The sequence below is a fragment of the Globicephala melas genome, chromosome 9 (assembly GCF_963455315.2).
Source record: "Globicephala melas chromosome 9, mGloMel1.2, whole genome shotgun sequence".
NCBI lineage: Eukaryota > Metazoa > Chordata > Mammalia > Artiodactyla > Delphinidae > Globicephala > Globicephala melas.
The window spans coordinates 104,934,865-104,956,429 of NC_083322.1; the positions used below are offsets into that span (position 1 = coordinate 104,934,865).

At 42.9% G+C, this 21,565-nt stretch overlaps 1 protein-coding gene across 1 annotated transcript in view; it reads right to left on the reverse strand.

Moving 5' to 3' along the window:
• Positions 1–18,613: 18,613 nt before the first annotated feature.
• Positions 18,614–21,565, reverse strand: part of LOC132597818 (centrosomal protein of 78 kDa-like) — a 70,102-nt gene continuing 67,150 nt past the window's right edge. Inside the window, exons 9-10 of the mRNA XM_070046277.1 lie at positions 19,872–20,074; positions 18,614–18,652 (exon numbers count right to left, since the gene is read on the reverse strand). Coding sequence (XP_069902378.1) covers positions 18,614–18,652; positions 19,872–20,074 — 242 coding nt within the window. The remainder of the gene's footprint in view (positions 18,653–19,871; positions 20,075–21,565) is intronic.

The following is a 21,565-nucleotide window of genomic DNA, read 5'->3' on the forward strand; positions in this document are numbered from 1 at the left end:
AGCTATTTTCACTATCTGGAGTCCTGGCTCTCTATAATACATGATGTTCTCCACTTATAAATTTCAACTGAAGTTGAATGTAAAATACTACAATCAGATTTTGATCTGATTTTTAGAAGAAATCTATGATTAGAAAAAAGTTAAAGATTCCTTCTGTAAATCATCTTCTGGCACATTGCTTTACATTTTTAACATTATTCTATACAAGTCTGTATGGATGTTCAGAGTGGACAGCTCATCTGTGCAATAGGATGTTTTATTCTAGATCAAAGAACAATTACCACTCTTAGTATGTGAGATATTTTAATGGTTATATTTAAACAGTTTCTTTTCTTTAAAGTTTTTGTTGTCTATTCAAAATCATCAGTGAACTCAAATGCCAATCAACAGGGGCTTGGTTGAATCAATAATGCTGTATCTGCAAAGTAGAATACTATGTAACTATTAAAAGAGATAAATCTACCTGGCTTAACATAGAAAAATCCCCAAGATGGATTGTCAAATAAGAAAGCAAGCTATGAGGGATTTTAGAGTAGATACACAATTTAGTTGAGAAAATAAGTATGTGTTTACATATGTACATCTGTATGTACAAAGTTTGGAAGGCTATACCCTATTTTATTAAAACAGCTACCTCTTAGAAATAAATGTAAATAGATTTTTAAAAATTTATACATTTAATTACTGATTGCAATTTTCATTAGGAGCTTGTATCACTTTTATATGCAAATTTGAAAGAAAAAAATGACATATACCATGAGTGTTTGTAACTATATAAGCAAGTCTAAAGTTAATATTCAAAACTCCTCATAATTTAGCCTCTGCTGATATTTCCACCATTACTGTTCACTTTGTTAGGATCAGTTGCAGTTTGCTTCTGGTTTACTAACTCTGTTTTGGCCAAAGCGATCTCCCTTTTCCCGAATATGCCTCATGTGAATGTCTCTGAACACCTTCATTCACAGGGATGAATCCTGGCCTCCTTTACATGTTAGCATGTGTTCTTGCATCATGTTTTCACATACCTAACACTCCTGCCTACCGATACCAAGAGCAGAATTGTCTGAATGACAGGGATTGTGTACCACTGCCATTGTTTTCTCCAGATCCCTGCGCAACCTGTAATTTACATAATTTATTTAGATTGCCCCATATTTTCTTTTTTTTTACATGTTTATTGGAGTATAAATGCTTTACAATGTTGTATTAGTTTCTGCTGTACAACAAAGTGAATCAGCTATATGTATACATATATCCCCATATCCCCTCCCTCTTGAGCCTCCCTCCCACCCTCCCTATCCCACCCCTCTAGGTCGTCACAAAGCACCAAGCTGACCTCCTTGTGCTATGCAGCAGCTTCCTACTAGCCATCCATTTTACGTTTGGTAGTGTATATATGTCAGTGCTACTCTTTCACTTCATCCCAGCATCGCCTGCCCCCTCCCCTGTGCCCTCAAATCCGTTTTCTATGTCTACATCTTTATTCCTGCCCTGCCACTAGGTTCATCAGTATGGCTTTTTAAAATTCCATATATATGTGTTAGCGTACGGTATTTGTTTTTCTCTTTCTGACTTGCTTCACTCTGCATGACGGATTCTAGGTCCATCCACCTCACTACAAATAACTCAATTTCGTTCCTTTTTATGGTGGAGTAATATGCCATGTATATATATATGCGCCACATCTTCTTTATCCATTCATCTGTTGATGGACACTTAGGCTGCTTCCATATCCTCACTATTGTAAATAGAGTTGCAATGAACATTTTGGTACATGACTCTTTTTGAATTATGGTTTTCTCAGGGTATATACCCAGTAGTGGGATTGCTGGGTCATATGGTAGTTCTATTTTTAGGTTTTTAAGGAACCTCCATACTGTTCTCCGTAGTGGCTGTATCAATTTACATTCCCACCAACAGTACAAGAAGATTCCCTTTTCTGCACACCCTCTCCAGCATTTATTGTTTGTAGATTTTTTGATGATGGCCATTCTGACCAGTGTGATGTGATACCTCCTTGTGGTTTTGATTTGCATTTCTCTAATGATTAGTGATTTGCATTTCTCTAATGATTAGTGATGTTGAGCATCCTTTCATGTGTTTGTTGGCAATCTGTATATCTTCTTTGGAGAAATGTCTATTTATGTCTTCTGCCTATTTTTGGATTGGGTTGCTTGTTTTTTTGATATTGAGCTGCTTGAGTTGTTTGTATGTTTTGGAGATTAATCCTTTGTCAGTTGCTTCATTTGCAAATATTTTCTCCCATTCTGAGGGTTGTCTTTTCGTCTTATTTATGTTTTCCTTTGCTGTGCAAAAGCTTTGAAGTTTCATTAGGTCCCATTGGTTTATTTTTGTTTTTATTTCCATTTCTCTAGGAGGTGGGTCAAAAGGGATCTTGCTGTGATTTATGTCATAGAGTGTTTTGCCTATGTTTTCCTCTAAGAGTTTGATGGTGTCTGGCCTTACATTTAGGTCTTTAATCCATTTTGAGTTTATTTTTGTATATGGTTTTAGGGAGTGTTCTAATTTCATTCATTTACATGTAGGTTGTTTATTTGAGATGTTTCTTCTTTCTTAAGGTAGGATTGTATTGATAGAAACTTCCCTCTTAGAACTGATTTTGCTGCATCCCATAGGTTTTTGTGTCATCATGTTTTCATTGTCATTTGTTTCTACGTATTTTTTAATTTCCTCTTTGATTTCTTCAGTGATATCTTGGTTATTTAGTAGTGTACTGTTTAGCGTCCATGTGTCTGTATTTTTTGCACATTTTTTCCTGCAATTGATATTTAGTCTCATAGCGTTGTGGTTGGAAAAGATACTTGATACAATTTGAATGTTCTTAAATTTACCAAGGCTCGATTTGTGACCCAAGATGTGATCTATCCTGGAGAATGTTCCATGAGCACTTGAGAAGAATGTTTATTCTCGTTTTTGAATGGAATGTCCTATAAATATCAATTAAGTCCATCTTGTTTAATGTATCATTTAAAGCTTGTGTTTCTGTATTTATTTTCATTTTGGATGATCTGTCCATTGGTGAAAGTGGAGTGTTAAAGTCCCCTACTATGATTGTGTTACTGTCGATTTCCCCTTTTATGGCTGTTAGTATTTGCTTTATGTATTGAGGTGCTCCTTTGTTGGGTGTATAAATATTTACAATTGTTATATATTTTACTTGGGTTGATTCCTTGATCATTATGTAGTGTCCTTCTTTGTCTCTTGTCTTTGTTTTAAAGTCTCTTTTGTCTGATATGAGAATTGCTACTCCAGCTTTCTTTTGATTTCCATTTGCATGGAATATCTTTTTCCATTCCCTCACTTTCAGTCTGTATGTGTCCCTAGGTCTGAAGTGGGTCTCTTGTAGACAGCATAAATATGGGTCTTGTTTTTGTATTCATTCAGCCAGTCTGTGTCTTTTGGTTGGAGCATTTAATCCATTTACCTTTATGGTAATTATTGATATGTGTGTTCCTATTCCCATTTTCTTAATTGTTTTGGGTTTATTATTGTAGGTCTTTTCCTTCTCTTGTGTTTCCTGCCTAGAGAAGTTCCTTTATCATTTGTTGTAAAGCTGGTTTGGTGGTGCTAAATTCTCTTAGCTTTTGCTTGTCTGTAAAGGTTTTAATTTCTCTGTTAAATCTGAATGAGATCCTTGCTGGGTAGAGTAATCTTGGTTGTAGGTTTTTCTCCTTCATCACTTTAAATATGTCCTGCCACTCCCTTCTGGCTTACAGAGTTTCTTCTGAAAGATCATCTGTTAATCTTATGGGGATTCCCTTCTGTGTTATTTGTTGTTTTTCCCTTGCAGCTTTTAATATTTTTTCCTTGTATTTAATTTTTGATAGTTTGTTTAATATGTGTCTTGGCATGTTTCTCCTTGGATTTATCCTGTATGGAGCTTTCTGTGCTTCCTGGACTTGATTAATTATTTCCTTTCCCATATTAGGGAAGTTTTCAACTATAATATCTTCAAATATTTTCTCTGTCCCTTTCTTTTTCTCTTCTTCTTCTGGGACTGCTATAATTCGAATGTTGGTGTTTCCATGTTGACCCAGAGGTCTCTGAGACTGTGCTCAGTTCTTTTCATTCGTTTTTTCCTTATTTTTCTCTCCAGTAGTTATTTCCACCATTTTATCTTCCAGGTCAATTATCTGTTCTTCTTCCTCAGTTATTGTGCTACTGATTCCTTCTAGAGTATTTTGTTTTCATTTACTGTGTTGTTCATCATTGTTTGTTTGCTCTTTAGTTCTTCTAGGTCCTTGTTAAATGTTTCTTGTATTTTCTCCATTCTATTTCCAAGATTTTGGCTCATCTTTACTATCATTACTCTGAATTCTTTTTCAGGTAGACTTCATTTGTTTCTTCATTTGTTAGGTCTGGTGGGTTTTTACCTTGCTGCATCATCTGCTGTGTTTTTACCTTGCTCCATCATCTGCATGATACTATGTATAGTATCATGTCATCAGCAAACAGTGACAGTTTTACTTCCTCTTTCCAACTTGTATTACTTTTATTTCTTTCTCTTCTCTGATTGCTGTGCCTAGGACTTCCAATACTATGTTGAATAATAGTGGTGAGAGAGGACATCCTTGTCTTGTTCCTGATCTTAGAGGAAATGCTTTCAGTTTTTCACCACTGAGAAAGATGTTTGCTGTGGGTTTGTCATATATGGCTTTTGTTATGTTGAGGTAGGTTCCTTCTATGCTCACTTTCTGGAGAGCTTTTATCATGAATAGGTGTTGAATTTTGTCAGAAGATTTTTCTGCATCTTTTGAGATGATCATATGGTTTTTATTCTTTAATTTGTTGATATGGTGTATCACATTGATTCTTTTGCATATATTGAAGAATCCTTGCATCCCTGGAATAAGTCCCACTTGATCATGGTGTATGATCCTTTTAATGTGTTTTTGGATTCTGTTTGCTAGTATTTTGTTGAGGATTTTTGCATCTATTTTCATTGGTCATATTGATCTATAATTTTCTTTTTTGTGTGATATCTTTATCTGGTTTTGGTATCAGGGTAATGCTGGCCTTGTGGAATGAGTTTGGTATTATTTCTCCATCCACAATTTTTTGGAAGAGTTTTAAAGGATAGGTTTTAACTCTTCCCTAAATGTTTGTTAGAATTTGCCTGTGAAGCCGTCTGGTCCTGGACTTTTGTTTGTTGGAAGGTTTTTAATTATAGTTTCAATTTCATTACCTATGATTGGTCTGTTTATATTTTCTAATTTTTCCTGGTTCAATCTTGGAAGGTTGTAATTTTTCAAGAATTTGTCCATTTCTTCCAGGTTGTCCATTTTATAGGCATATAGTTGCTTGTAGTAGTCTCTTTCGATCTCTTTTGATCTTTTGTATTTCTGCGGTGTTGGTTGTTATCTCTCCTTTTTCCTTTCTAGTTTTATTGATTTGAGTCCTCTCCCTTTTTTTCTTGATGAGTCTGGCTAAAGGATTATCAATTTTTTTTATCTCCTCAAAGAACCAACTTTTAATTTTATTGATCTTTGCTATTGTTTTTGTCATTCGTATTTCATTTATCTCTGCTCTCAACTTTATGATTTCTTTCCTTCTACTAACTTTGGGTTTTCTTTGTTCTTCTTTTTCTAATTGCTTTAGGTTTAAGGTTAGATTGTTTATTTGAGATTTTTCTTGTTTCTTGAGGTGAGCTTGAATTGCTATGAATATCCCTCTTAGAGCTGCTTTTTCTGTCCTATAGGTTTTGGTTCTGTCCTATAGGTTCTGTCCTATAGGTTTTCTGTCCTATAGGTGTTTTCATTGTCATTTGTTTTAAGGTATTTTTTAAAATTGCTCTTTGATTTCTTTAGTGATCTGTTGGTTATTTAGCAGCGCACTGTTTAGCTTCCATATATTTGTGTTTTTTACTGTTGTTTTTTTTTCCTGTAATTGATTTCTAATCTCATAGCGTTGTGATTGGAAAATATGCTTGATATGATTTCAGTTTTCCTGAATTTTCCAAGACTTGAGTTGTGACCCGAGGTGTGATCTATTCTGGAGAACAGTCCATGTGCAATCAAGAAGAAAGTATATTCTTCTACTTTCGGGTGGAATGTCCTAAAAATATCAGTTAAGTCTCTCTGGTCCATTGTGTTATTTAAAAGCTTGTGTTTCCTTATTTATTTTCTGTCTGTATGATCTGTCTGTTGGTGTAAGTGGGGTGTTAAAGTCCCCCACTATTATTGTGTTACTGTATTTTCCCTGTTTTTTGGCTGTCAGCATTTGCCTTATGTATTGAGGTGCTCCTATGTTGGGTACATAAGTATTTATAATTGTTATGTTTTCTTCTTGGATTGATCCCATCATCATTATATAGTGTCCTTCCTTATGTCTTGTAACAGTCTTTATTTCAAAGTCTATTTTTTCTAATATGAGTATTGCTATTCCATCTTTCTTGTGATTTTCATTTGCATGGAATATCCTTTTCCATCCCCTCACTTTCAGTCTGTATGTGTCCCTACGTCCAATATGGGTTTCTTGTAGACAGCATATATAAGGATCTTGTTTTTGTATCCATTCAGCCAGTGTGTGTCTTTTGTTTGTGGCATTTAATCCATTTACATTCAAGGTGGTTATTGATATGTATGTTACTATTACGATTTTCTTAAATAATTTGGGTTTGTTTTTGTGGGTGTTTTTCTTCTCTTGTGTCTCCCACTTAGAGAAGTTCCTTTAGCATTTGTTATAAAGCTGGTTTGCTGGTGCTGAATTCTTGTAGCTTTTGCTTGTCTGTAAAGATTTTGATTTCTTCGGGCTTCCCTGGTGGCACAGTGGTTGAGAGTCCGCCTGCCGATGCAGGGGACACGGGTTCGTGCCCCAGTCCGGGAAGATGCCACATGCCGCAGAGCAGCTGGGCCTGTGAGCCATGGCCGCTGAGCCTGCGTGTCCGGAGCCTGTGCTCCGTGTCGGGAGAGGCCACAACAGTGAGAAGCCCGCGTACTGCCAAAAAAAAAAAAGCTATGAAAGCAAAACCTATGGATGGAGACCTACATGAAAGATGGAAGAGTATAATAATGGCCAGAGTACATTATTCTGGCAGAAGCAACAGCCCTTAAGGAGGACAACTTTATAAATTACAAATTGGATTTAAATAGACAGGGAATTGAAAGTGGGGACATTATATTCTGCAGAAGATGATGGACAGGAGAGAACAAAGAAAATAAAACTGAGATTGTTAACAAAATACAATGCTAAGCATATAAGTTAGGACTGATTCCTTAACTTTCATTTTTATTAATGACTGGGTGAGTATAGATTACTGACTACACAGAACCAAGCCTGGGAACACATTTTATATTTATGATCTTTGTGCCTAAAACTAGATTCTCCTGCAATTTAATATGACACTAGGACAATGACTGGCCAAGTTTTAGATTAATCACTCTTACACAAAGATTTTTCATTCATATAATCTCAAACAAATACTGCATCATCAATTAAGTTCCAGATCCTATGCACTCTGGCTGAAGATATAAATATCTTGCAAGCCCAGCGTCACTTTCCTCTTTCTCTGGTAACAAATCACACTTTCTATTATGACAATGGCCCCAGTTATCGGCCCAGGAATAAACACTTGACTCAGGAAGAGCCAATTAAAGCCCTCCTTTAGAGTTGATCAAGAGCTTTAAGGTTAGAGTATTTCAATCTTATGAAATTTTTGTAAAACAAAATTATTTCAAAATCTACTAATTATTCTTTAAGTTCTAGAAACTGCATTCTGTGACTAAGAGGACAATTTATTTGCTGTCTTTTCTGCTCTGCCCACTTTATGTTTCTGTTATTGTGAGATAAAGGCAGTGGGGAATGGCAAACCAATTCTGATTCATTCAACACATGAGTGCTTCTTAGGTACAAAACACCATTCTGAACATTGTCCGAGGTAAAAAGATAAATAATACCTAGCCCCTTATAATACCTAGCCCCTTACCCTCAAGGATCTTCCAGCTTAGCAAGGGAAATAAAACATGCACACAGATGACTGCAACAAAAAGAAGATAATGATTGCTGCCAGATGTTTGGGGAGAATGAGTAGAGCAAAGAGAGAACACAGAATAAGGCAACATTCAACAGTCAGCCAAGAACTATTTGTTGAGCAATTGCAAGCTGTGACCTGGAAATGGAAGAGGAGAACATAGATCTTCACATGGGCAGGTGAAAACTCAAGTGTTATTACTTGTAACACAGCTCTTCAAATATATTTTTTGGCACCAAGTGCCTACTAAATAGCCTTAAATTAAAAACTAAATAAGGATACAGTCTCTATCAAATATAGCCTGAGGTACTGATGCCTAAATACTAGGATCACAGTATTTGTGTTCCCAAGGATGCCTTTCTATTGCTTTGCTTCTTTCCCCCTTTCCAAATTAGCTAATGCTGCCTTAACAGGATATCTATTTCACTTGTTCCAGCCTTTTTGATCCAATGTATTGAATAGTAGAATAGGTGAGTTACAAGAGGATATTTTGACTTCAAACAACAGAAATAAAATACTTTATAATTGAAAAAAAAGAGGCAATCTTTCAGGCACATGTGGATCCAGGAGTTCACATGTTTTAACCAGGTCCCTTTCTCTCTTCCCCACCCCTTCTTCTCTCTGCCTTTTCTCCTCTCTGGTATCTCTCATTATGGGATTCAAATATTTCCCTGTTTATGTGGGAGCTTCTGGCACAGCTGCGGGCTTATGCGCTTGCAGCTCCAGGGCTGGCTGGAAGGGGCGGGCGCATCACAGCATAAGGTTGCACAAGGTGTGCACTTATATAGCAGGGCATCACATCTATGAGTGATTGATGATCACATTGTATACAGGGGTAGCTTCGCGTAGTTTTTACATCATTTTTCTTGAAGGTGGCAGTAAAATGGTATGTTTTTACAAAATCAAATAGTGTAACATTGTCCAAAAGATATACATAAAGCATTTAGAGGAAGGAGGCTCCTTTTTCTTTTAACTCCGGCACGGATTGTCTATTGGACAGTGGTAACCCTATGTCATCAACCTCGTTACTCCAGCAGAAGTCCAGGGATTAGCCCTGCATAACTCTTGTTAGCCTCTATTCCCTTCCTTGAACACTGTAGCCAGAAGGTTTTTTTCCTCCTCAAACCTTAAGTATTGAAACCTGGAGGAGGGGCATGTCTGAAAAGAAAATGATGGACTGGACTCTCCCTAGAAGGAAGATAAATGAGTGGTCAACAAGAAAAAAAAAAATCCTCTGTACCAGGAAATGTTTGAAGTGTTGTTTGGGTATCAAAAAACGGGTGCCCTACACATAAAGCAACAAAGGATATTGGTCTAAAAAGAACACCATGGCCAAAGGTGCATGGCCTATTTCAACAGAGGATTTGAAAGTTAAAAGTTAACCTGTAAAACATTCAATTCAATGTCATCATTTTACAGATGGGCAAAGTAAAACTCAGGCACAGGAACAGAAGTGCCAAGGTCAGACAGGTGGTTGGTGGAAGAGACAACCAACTTCCCAACTTCTGACTTTTTAGGTGTGTGTGTGTGTGTTGTTTTGTTTATGTGCAAGGACATTTTTCTTTAGTACACTAACATTACAACAGAAAGTATAGTCTTGTTTTGGTTTTCTCTGCGCCCTCAATTCTGTATAAGACAGTTTCGCTGCACTCCAACAGAAAGGCTCAGCAAGAGTAGAGACCACCATAAGCAGTACACGTGGGCACCAAGGGCAGATACATTGCCCTTCCTTGTGTAGGAACTAGGGCCACTTGTTGCTTTAATGGGCCAAGTTTGGGCTGGACCTGCAGGAGGGGACACCTTTGATAAACAGCTTCCTAACTGCACTACAACCTGCTCTGGCATCCTGATTCCACTCCCCAAACCCCCCAAATCTTCAGCCAGAAAAAAAAAAAAAAAAAAAAAGAATGGATCACTGGATCGATGAGGAGATTTCTGTCTGCTCCTCCTACTGTCACCTCTTTCTTGCTATTTCCTGCCCGAGGAAACCTGACATCAGCCCAAAAGCATCTCTGGAAATGGGTAGGAGGGAGCCTGTCAGCGCCAGAGAAGAAAGTGCGCTCTGCAGAGTTCTCAGTTGTTCCATCTCTCGCGATGAAAGGAAGAAAAGGAGCGAATCCGCCACAGATTTACTGGAGACCAGGGTTACTTCATCCGGCTCCGGCCACAGTAACCCCTGAAGACCAAAGATGCATTTCCATTCCCAGCATTTCTTGTTGGCGTCTTTCCCTACAGGCTAGCCCAGTGCCTGGCCCCGGAGAAGTCTCTGCGTAAAGGTTCTTTAGGTCATAAATCAGGCTCCTGTGTGTATGTGTGTTTTTCTTAGGAAAAACTGGCACAGACGAATTAGCAGTAGAGACTGGGGTCTCCCTACTACCCTTCACGCTTGGCGGCATCACCTTCGACTACCTCGCATTCTCCGGGCGCTGACAGCCCCGGCTCCGGACCTCAGGGTTGGAAGCAGTCAGCCCCAGCTAGAACCGCCCTGTCCGGGGCTGATGCCACCCTGTGCCTAGAATGTGCGTGTGGGTGCAGGCGGGCGAGCGAGCGGCTTCTACAGTGAGACCGAAGCAGGAGCTCAGCCTTCGCCTGCGACCTGCAATCCCGATTCCCTGGGGACCTCGAAACTCCCAATCGGAGGTACTCCCCCCCCCCGCAGCCGCCCACCCATTCCCTCCCCCCTTACCTCAGCACGCAGCCCCTCCCTGCGTGATGATACAAAACCGTGGGGAGGGTGGGCGCTGGGAAGGGTGGGGAGAGCCTGAGAGCGAGCGAGGGTGGGAGGGAGTGGGCGGAGGAGGAGAGGGAGCCGAACGCGCATTTAATGCGATAGCCATCCTCACTCTCTCCCCAGTGCTGGGCTGTTGGAGAGCTCGAGCTGCTAGCCACCGAGCGCGAGCTCGAGCGCGGCGCGCTGGCCGGGGAACCCGAGAGCGCACGGCGCCCCAAGCTGGCAGGCGCCGCGGGAGCCCCCACCCTCGCCGGCTGCCCTTCCCCGGGCGCCCCTACCCTCCTCGCCCGCAGGAGACCCTGGGCTTCCCCGGAGGAGCTCACCCCAAGGGGTCAGGACTCCGGCGAGCCCGCCACCGTCCCCTCGAGTGCCGCCGCCACCACCGCAGCCGCGGGAGCAGCATGGTCCAGCTGGGGAAGCTGCTCCGCGCCCTGACTTTGATGAAGTTTCCCTGCTGCGTGCTGGAGGGGCTTCTGTGCGCGCTGGCGGTGGCGGCGCGCGGCCAGGAGATGTACGCCCCGTACTCCATTCGGATCGAGGGGGACGTCACCCTCGGGGAGCTGTTCCCGGTGCAAGCGAAGGGTCCCAGCGGAGTGCCCTGCGGCGACATCAAGAGGGAGAACGGGATCCACAGGCTGGAAGCGATACTCTACGCCCTGGACCAGATCAACAGCGATCCCAACCTGCTGCCCAACGTGACGCTGGGAGCGCGGATCCTGGACACTTATTCCAGGGACACTTATGCGCTCGAACAGTCGCTCACTTTCGTCCAGGCGCTCATCCAGAAGGACACCTCCGAAGTGCGCTGCACCAACGGCGAGCCTCTGGTTTTCGTCAAGCCCGAGAAAGTAGTTGGAGTGATTGGGGCTTCGGGGAGTTCGGTCTCCATCATGGTAGCCAACATCCTGAGGCTTTTCCAGGTAGGGGGGCGCTCCCTCCGGAGCAGAGCGCGCCGTAGCTCCCCGCGCTCTTTATCCTGAAGGCTGGCTTGGACTCCAGGGGTGCGGAGTCTGGTCAGCCTTCGCTCATTTCCACCCTGGAGATCCTGCCGAATCCCTCCCACCTCACCCGAGGAGGTACTTTCCCTGCTTGATTCATTTCCCTTCCATCTCTCCCCTGTCCGCGCTCCACTCCATCCGGCTTGACATTCTGGATTTATGGCCCCATTGACAAGAAACAGTCTCCGAAAAACAAGACGATGATTTAAATGGGTTTGCATTAGAGTGAAATATGGTTCCAAAACAGGCTTGTAAAAGTGCCGGGCTCCTGTGAGAGCCACTTAGGCGCAAGGAATATGAAAGATGAGAAGACGCCTAGAAACTAGGCATTTCTCAACTCTCCAGCTTCCCTGCCCCAAGCCGCCCGACAAGCTGCAGCTCCCTTGGAAAATTTCGAGAAGAGCTTAGGGAGGCAGTTCTTAAACCGAAGGCTAGGTCTTCACCTACATTTGGACGTGAATTGCCCATTTCGCTTGGGTTGGATTTCCCGACCTGTAACCTGTCTCTGCGAGGGTATGGGGCGGAAGGCGTGGGGACTGTCCTCAAGCGGGGAGAAGCCACCCGCAGACATGCCCCCAGGTGATTTGCTCTGGGCAGTTGTTTACACCGTCTAAACTGCCTTTGCGATCCGGCCACTGGCAGGAGCCGGGCGATCCGCTTTCTACTCCTGCCAGCTCAGAGCCCGGAGGTGAGCTCCTGCTAACTGCGAAACACAGTCGCTTTTTCTGCACCCACCCGGTGCCCATCCTTTCCCACGACCTCCCTAACGCAGCACCCAGCCCCAGTCCTGGGTTTTGAGGACGATTCTCAGAGCCAGACAAGAAGGCGCCTGGAGGGAGGCAATAGGGTGCGCTGAGCAAGGCCGGACGGTCCTCTAGCTCCGGGTGCAGGCGGGCAACGGCGGAAGATGCGAGGGCGGCGGATCGGGCCCGCTGAGCGGTGGGCGGTGCTGCAGTGCTCTCTCACCGCCTGCTCCCGCAGCCTCGGCCCCACGGCTCCTGTGCCGCCCTGGGTATAGATGGATGGCTTCTGGATGAAGAAATTGAGTTTCAGGGGCTGCGTGACTATGGGTTCTCTTGTTTCTCTGTCTTTCTTCCTGTGTGTCTCTCTCGTGTCTCTTTCTCCCTGCTTTTTTTTTTGTCTCTCTGTTTTTATGTTCTCCCTTTCAATTTCTGCCTCTCTTTTCCTTCTCTACCCCTATCTCCAAGTTTTTTGTTCATCTCTGTCTTGAAGTGATCCTTTCCTAATGCACAGCTCTCTCCCTGCCTGGTAGGACCCAAGCTCAGTTAGTCCCTTCTCCAGATGTTCTGGCTGACCCTTATGCTCCCTGTAGCTAAAAAGTTGGCTCCCTCTCAAGTGCCTTTCCTGAAGCATGTTGGGTTTCTGGAGGGGACTCCTTGTGAGATTCAAGCTGTCACTACATCAGCACCCAGGGGTATGAAGTTTGTGTTTGTGCCAGAAGGAGGGGTGCCTGTCTAAGGCTGCAGCCTGGTATGGCCCCTCTGAGCCTCTGAGCATCCCTAGCACCTGTCGAGTATGCCACCTCTAGATGTTTGCAAGGCCAAAAGTGCTTCTGGGCAGCCTTCACTTTGAGGTAATGCTTTCAGGAAGAGCCTGGGTTGTTGTAAGCAAAACCCAGAAGCACTTCCTTTACCTCTGAGCTTAAACTAGAGAACCTGAGGAGGCAGCGCTGCAGGGAGGATGAGGCCAGAGGTCACCTGAGAACCACAGGGGCAACTCACAGTATTTTTACTGGAGCTCTGGGGGTTGAAGGCACATTTGCTGTTTGACATTTTAAAAATTATTTTGGTGCCTTCACTTGGAGCTTGGGCAGTACTGCAGATGGGCCTGCCTGTTGAAAAAAGAGTGAAATCTTAAAGTCAAGAGAGAGCTTGCAGACTAGGCTGAAGGATTGTGTTTGCTGAAAAAGATTCCAGGGGGAGCTGATTCCTTCTCTGGTGTGTGGATCTGAGGCACTTGCAAGAAAAGAGAATGCTTGCCTTATGCTTAGTTCCCCCGTTCCCTGGGCTGGGAAGGAAAGGAACTGAATGCCAGCATTAGCAGTGTGCATTGGGACCAAAACCATTCAGAAAAAACACTGTCATTTTCCTCTAATTTGCAAATTGCAGCTATTCATGTTGGATTGAACAGCTGAGGGAAAAGAGCCCCCAGTTTTCACCTGCATTTATTGAGAAGAGGCTGGTAGTAGGAGGGATGCACCAACTTGTAGCTTGTGCTGCAAGCTGGATATAAGCTTGGTGTGAGCATCCTGGTTAACCACTGCCCATGTTCAAATATACAGAGATAGATTCCAACAATCTCTTCCAGTATCCTTATTTTTGCATGTGATCTTAGAAGCTCCTGGCATGTAAGTCCAGTCCCCAGTTTCCCAGCCTCTGTAAACCTGCAAAATGAATAGAGAGAATAGTGGAACACAGACCTATTGTTCAAAGACACAGTCACTTTAGGGAAAGAGGAAAAGAACGGGTAGGTGAATCTTCTCTGGGATTGCAGGGTTCAGCTCAATGAAGACTGTCCTGTATAAAAGAAACTCCTCTAAATGGTTGAATTCTTAGCTCTCCAGAGATTTGAGTTTTCTTTTCCCCAGTCCCTGTGGGTTGCTGTGGGGAATGTGCCAAACCTATCATTTGAGATAAAAATTTATGGTGAGGTAAGCTTCTAGGCTGGGGGAAGGAAGACTTAGTGACTGAAATGGGGGATGCTAAGCACTGGGGGGCAGGAAGGAACAAGGAGCTAGTAATGGATGTAACAAATGCTGCAGCTGCCAGCAAAGCCTGGATTGAAGTTCCTTCCTGAAAATGAGGACCCGGGCAAGAATGACCACTCAGATGTAAACAGTGTCTCTGACTGGGAATTCTCATCTGCCTGCCGGTGGGCCAGAGCTGAGCAAGTCCTTTCTCTCCTCTGTATGCACACTGAGTTGGTTAGTAAGTGACATGTCACAGGACATGAATCATATTCAGTGGATCTTTCAAATCCAGGAGTTTGAGGCTAATGAAATTAGTGTGTGGCCAGGGCTCTGCCAACTAGAATTAAGTCACTGCAGCCACCCTGCAATGCATTTTCAGCCTGAAGGGAGCATCAGGGAGGAATTTCGGGAGATTTTTTTCTGAGCCTGTACAAAATAATACTCTCCTAATGCTAAGAAAGATTAAATGTAAATTAATATTGACTACGAGTAACATATTTAAAAAATAATCGCCGAGTGGGGGATGGCTTAAAGTGGAGAGATTATATTATATGGTGTCCAAAGAATAAATCTCCTCTGACCACTGTTTCATGGGCTATAAGTAAGATCTATTACAATGGAAAGTAATAGGAACGTTTTTATTCAAGGCTTCTCTGCTATTCACTTGAGAGCAAACACTCTGAGAGTATAATTACTCTTGCTATGTGCTGACTCTGAATGAACAATATTTCATGTGCAGTGACATGGTCTAAGCTATAGACTTGGAATTGAATGGCATCTGTTTCAATTGTTTCGTTCTCTCAAGAGCAACTAGATAGAAAAAAGTGGTCAATTTGACCCTTGTGGGAGCGTGTTGCAAATCTAAACCTGTGTCCCTCATACCATAAATGAAATACATTTGTAAATTTGTAAGTGTTTTCCTTCTGTTCATTGATGCTTGAGTATAATCTCAAACTTTGGGAGCAACATTTTATACATAAGTACTTGGTTTTCTTCCTTTTTTCTTTCTCTTTCTCCTCTCTCTCTCTCTCCTTGTTTCTATCTCTCTCTCTTTCTCCATCTTATGTAATTGGATAGAACTGGGCACCTAGGATGATGTGGTGTTACTATAGTGGGATTTTTTTTTTTAAAAAAAAACAACTCTAACTTACCCTTTTAAAAATTTCATAAATACAGGTGTCAGTGCCATTTGGAATAGTCTCTATAACAATTTCTGTCTCCACATTTACTGTGTTTCAGCAAATTTACCTAACAGATGGTGAGTGGGCAATTTTTAAAGGGGCATTTTTTAAAAGAGCGGAGAGGGAAGGAATAGAGACAGGCACATTCTACATTTGAAGTTACCTCCACGTGTATTTTATGTATGTATACCCATACAATTAAGAAGTCTTTGGATGTTTTATCTTCAAGAATAATTCAGATAATGGATTACTTGAATTATCATAAACATTTAGGGTTTAACAGATTTTTTACATATAGACGTTGTATCATGGATTTAAAAGACCATAGCCAGCGGGCAGCGGCGGGCGGAGCGACCGAGGGGCGGCGCGGGCTGGGCGGCGGGCGCGGGGGTTCGTGCTTCCTCGCGGTGGAGGGCTGGGGTTCGGCGGAGACGCCGGGTTGCTCCGCGTTGCCAGGTTACCGAGCGCGTGCCCCGCGCCCGCTCTTCCGCCCGGGCCGCCCTCGGCGCCGCCTGAGCCGCGGTGCGGGCTGCGCGGGGCGCCGGTTCCGCGGAAGCCTGGGTCGGGCGCTGCGTACGGGACTCTCGTCGCGCGTGGACAGGGAGCGAGCGTGCGGGGGACGTAGGGCGCCGACCTGAGGCTCCCCGGCGCTCCGGCTCCGCTCAGGGCGCCCGCTCAGGGGCCTCCGGCGCGAGGCCCCCTTTGTGGTCAAGAGGACCCCGGGCTGGTCTCCCGTCTCCCGGGGAGCGGCGGGTGAGTGGGCGCGGCCGCGCGTAGGTCCCTCTCGTGGGGTGGTCAGCTCCCCGTGCGTCCGCAGACTTCTGTCGTCTGATAGTCAGATCTGGGGTGGCCCAGGTTGGAGGCGAGGGTGCTTGATTGTGGAAACCTGAGGGGTTTAAGGACTCTATTGGGATCGTTTCAGACCCCAGCAAGAAGCTGAGCAAGTTTCCTCCTGATTCTCTTCCCGGCTAAGTTTTCTCGCTTCTCTGAAGGAGCCAGGTTTTCTGAATCACCTTGTTACCCGGGGGGATACAGTTGGTGGTTCTGACCGTGGAACGTAGGACCCGGCGCGGGGAAGCCTGAGCTGGTTCTAGTTACTTTGTTTGCAAAGCACTTGTCTTGTCTTTGGAATCTTTGTGTATGTAACCAACGTTGGGAAGAGCCAGCGTTTTCTCCTCCAAAACACTGCGAGGGGTAACTTTATACGTAAGAAACAAGTGGGCGTTCACATCCATCTCTTTTCCAGTCACTGAGTTTTGGTTGTGTTTCCTTTCTTTAAGTTTGTCTCGTTCTGAAGTGGTAACAAAAAAAAAAAAAAAAAAAAAGACCATAGCCAATTACACAAAGTATACTCTAGTCTCAGTCCTGCCATTAGTTAGCTTAAGTCATTTAATTTTTCTAGGCCTCATTTTTCTCATGTGATGTTTTTTCTTTGAAAAAGTATAGTTTCTAGAAGTCTCTAATCTCTGTGTCATAGTTCAGCTTGGAGAAAACCTGTTCTTATCCAAACTCCATGACATTGTATTTCCAGCTCCAACTTTGGACTTTGAGTGAGTTGGGGGCAACTTTTTAAGGATATTTTCACACAGCTTTTTTAGTTAATATCAGTCTAGCTGACTTGTCATACTCAGACTTTCTCCCATATTCTTTTACCAGTGTGTTCCTTAGTCATATATATAAAGACTGTTGTGGGAAAAATGACTTCCTGGGTCAGCTTACTGCTGATCCTATTCAGTGAGAATAGGAGTGAGAATTTCCATGGCACTGATTAAAACAAATCCTGAATTTCATGGACTTAAGATAGCAGAGAGGGGCTTCCCTGGTGGTGCAGTGGTTGAGAGTCCGCCTGCCGATGCAGGGGACACGGGTTCGTGCCCCGGTGCGGGAAGATCCCACATGCTGCGGAGTGGCTGGGCCTGTGGGCCATGGCTGCTGAGCCTGCGCGTCCGGAGCCTCTGCTCCGCAACGGGAGAGGCCGCAACAGTGAGAGGCCCGCGTACTGCAAAGAAAAAAAAAAAAAAAGATAGCAGAGAGGCTAAGAGGTTTGAAGTTAGACATCCCCAAGTGTGAATTCTACTGTGACCCTCTTCTAGCTCTAGAACCTTGAGGAAGTTGCTTAAACCTTCTGAGCTTCACTAGTAGTTTCCTCATCTGTATCTTTTTCAGGACTATTTATCAAGCATCTTCCCGTTCTCTATGCTTGGACGTATCAATGAATAAATTAGACAAGAGCCTTTGCCTGCGTGCTCCTTCTTGCATGCTTTCTCCCTCCTTACACTCTCGTGTGGAAACGGATGTTATAAATAAATTCTATGCTTTGTCACAGGTTGATGGGCGCTACGGGATAAGGAAAAGGATGTGAAGCTCACTGAAGAGGCTTGGGTTGGGAGTGCTGGAGGAGTGTACAGGTAGGTTCTGATTTTAAATAGGGTAGTCAGGGTGGATTTTATAAGTTGACATTTGAGTAAAGACTTGAAGTGAGGGAGTTGTCAGAATGTATGAGGGGGAGGCCACTCCCTGGGAGCAAGAATAACCAGTCCCAAAACTCTAAGGCAGAAATATGCCGGGCAACTTGGAGGAATATCAAGGAGGCCACCCTGGCTGACTTAGTCAGTGGGGAGGAAGAGACAGCAGGAGGGCTGTAGGTCGGATATGTGATGGGATGGATTGGGTAAGTCCTGGGAGGCCATCACATGCATTGTGTCTTTTACTCTAAATGTAGGCAGCCAGGGGCAGGATTTCAGCCGAGGTGTGGCATGAACTGTCTCTTGTTTGAAAAGCATAACTCTATCTGTGGTCTTGAGGATGTGGGGAGAGAGCGGAGTCAGGGAGAATCTCGGGAGGTGACTACAGGATCCTCGAGGTCTATGTTGGTGGCCTGCACCAGGCTGCTAGCGGCTGGTAATTCTCAGAAGTGGCACATTGGGAAGGTTGTGACAGCATTTCATGGTAGATTGAATGCAAGAATGGAAAGGAAGAGGGGGTCAAGGGTGAATTCGAGATTTAGGGCCTGGGGAACTGGAAAGGTGTGGTTACTGTCACCTAAGATGGAAAAAGTTTGGGGTAGAGCATGTTTGGGGGATTAAAGACCAGTTTTGGAGGTATAAGATTTGAGATGTTTTCGTGACGTCCAAGTAGAGATGCTGAGTACACAGTTGGATACACAAGTCTGCAGTTCTGAAGAAAGATCTAAACTAGAGATACACTTTAATACAATGGAGATATTAAGAATAATTACATGGAAGCGCTATTTTAAAGATAAAATGAAGTAATGCAATTAGCACTCTGTCTTCTCAAAACATTTAATAACTGTTAGCTAAAATAATTACCTGAAACAAAAAAATACCTATAGTTTCTTTTGTTGTTTGCAGTAAAAGTGAATAAAACGTCACAATTATTTTAATAGTATTTGTGACACAGTAGTTTTAGTTAAGACACCATGACTACAAACATTTACAATAAACCTTTCGATCTCCTACTTTTCACTCTGATAGGGTACTTGGAACCATATTTTGTAAGGTTTAAGTTAGTTGTTATAGGGTACCTCTTTAATTAGAAGTAATTCTGAACTGTCTAGTTCCATGCAGTTTTATATACATATATGTATAATCATTATTTTATGATTTATCAAACTCAGTTGAAAATTTGCATCACTGATATACATTAGAATTTAAGCATTTACCCAGGTATTCAAGGAAAAAAATGTACTTGTCTTGTAATTTCCATAGGGGTACTTACTTTCACATCTTCCCTTCACTTTGCAATTGAAAACATGGCAGGGGAAATATTATCTTACTGGTCTTTGAGTTCCCCTTAGCTATCTGCAAGTCCTTAAACAGCCTTTGTGGCTTAACCAAAATTCTCTTCCATCTTCATTCCACTAACAGATATTGGTCTAAGCATGTACTTATACTAAAAAATGCATGACCACGTTGTCTCTACACATCTATAATTTTATGTTAACACTATCATTATGTAAGCTATACATTAATTGTAATTATAACAGATTTTATGTCAACACACATCCATTTCTAGTGTTCATCTGATGTTCAAGGGGAGAGCAGCATATCGTAAATTTTATCAAAATATAACATCTGAAGAATAGAACAGAGGGTAATTGTGTAATTCTGTATTCACTCTAATTAAGTTCAGTGGAGTTGGCATAATAGAATTAAGATGAAAAAAAAAAAAAAGACATTGAGGTACCATGGCTTCCTCTCCTAACACACCCTTTTCGTATCCGAGAGCAGAGACTCGGCACCTTTCTGTACAGAAATGGAGACAGGAAGAGGCCAGAGGATGAATGACAGGCACGAATGAGGTGGAACTTGAAGAGCAACATGGAAATGAAATACTTCTTTTGTATTTGGTAGGTGGGGAAAATGTACCAGTGTGTATGCCTACTGGGACCACGTTTTCCAGAAGAGTTAAGCCCAGTGTCAACTATGCTGTCCCACCTTCCTCGTAAGTAGGAACATACTGTTACTTGAATCTTTGCTTCCTGTTTCTTGATACCTGGTTGAGAAGATTATCACAGGAACTGCATCTTGTTAGCAAATACACTGTTTTGAAATGATTGACACTCACTGAAGAGTGGCAACTCCAAGCTTGCTCTCTCTTGATCTTGGACTATTTAAGTCTGGAGTGTAGGAGTGGGTTATGGGGAAAGACCATTGGAATTCTTATGTCTTCAGCATAATGGTTATAGCATAATGGTTAGGAGTGTAGGTGCTGGTTCAAATCTCTGCTTTCCACTTGCTAACCATATGAGCTTGGGCAATTTACCTGATTACCTGAACCTCAATACTCCTGCCTATAAAATGATGTTAATAATATTTCATCCTCATAGACTTGTTTTCAATGTTAAAATGAAGTCACTTACACCAAGCACTTAATACAATGCCTAGAGCATAGTAAATTCTATTATTATTACTACTACTACTACTACTATTATTATTATTACTATCACGATGCCAGGTGCTATTTTTCCTATTCCTTATTCCATTATCTTCTGCCCTGTCCCCCCATTTCTGTCTTGTTTCTGTACAAGGGTAGGTTTGTCACAGAGCATTTTCTTTCCCTAGTGTCTGACTCTTAGTCATCAAGGTGACTGGTCCACAACCCGGCATTCATTGCTACTCGTTGAAGCAACCCATTTTGAGAAGGGGAGTTGGATATTGATGCCAAGTTGGGTCAAGGAGAGAGAATTTTCTCTCTTCTGCACTCAGAGCGCTAAGTGAAATATTCAGGCCTCAGAAGGAGAATCAGGCAAAGGGCAACATGCTTAATTTCATACCTTAGTGATTAAGAACAAGTCAGACAGGCTGGATTTGAACTCATTTCCGTCATGTACTGACAACGGGATCTTAGGTGCTTTTGTAACCCCTCTGAGGCTCAGTCAACATCTGAAAGAGACGAATAACATTATCAGGACCTAGCGTATAGCCTCGTTGTAATAAGTGAGTAAATCCTTTTAAAGCGTTCAGCACGTTGTTTGGCATATAAACACTTAATAAAATATAGCTTCTTTGACTACTACCGCTGCTAATATTATTAAGTAGCTGAGCAAATCCGAGGCCCATTTTTTTCTTAGATTGCACATAATCGTTTGGACAACCAGCTCACATTGATCAACCGTTGCTTATATATAAACCCCCATGAACCCAAAGGTGCTTTAACTCTCTCGCAGTCAGAGCCTGTTCTGGGGGCAGAAGCAACACCGGCACTACCCCCGTCATCTTTGCCTTTATTGTCATTACACTCGCCTGCCGTACTGAGCACTTTCTGTGTGCCAGGCACCAAATTTATCCCTGCGTATGCACTATATCATGTAGTTCTCACACTCAGGTGGGAGACATTATCATCATCCCCAATTTTCAGATAAAGACGCTGAGGTGTTGGAAAGGTAAGAAACTTGACCCACAGCAAGAGATGGAGCCGGATTATTCAAACCCT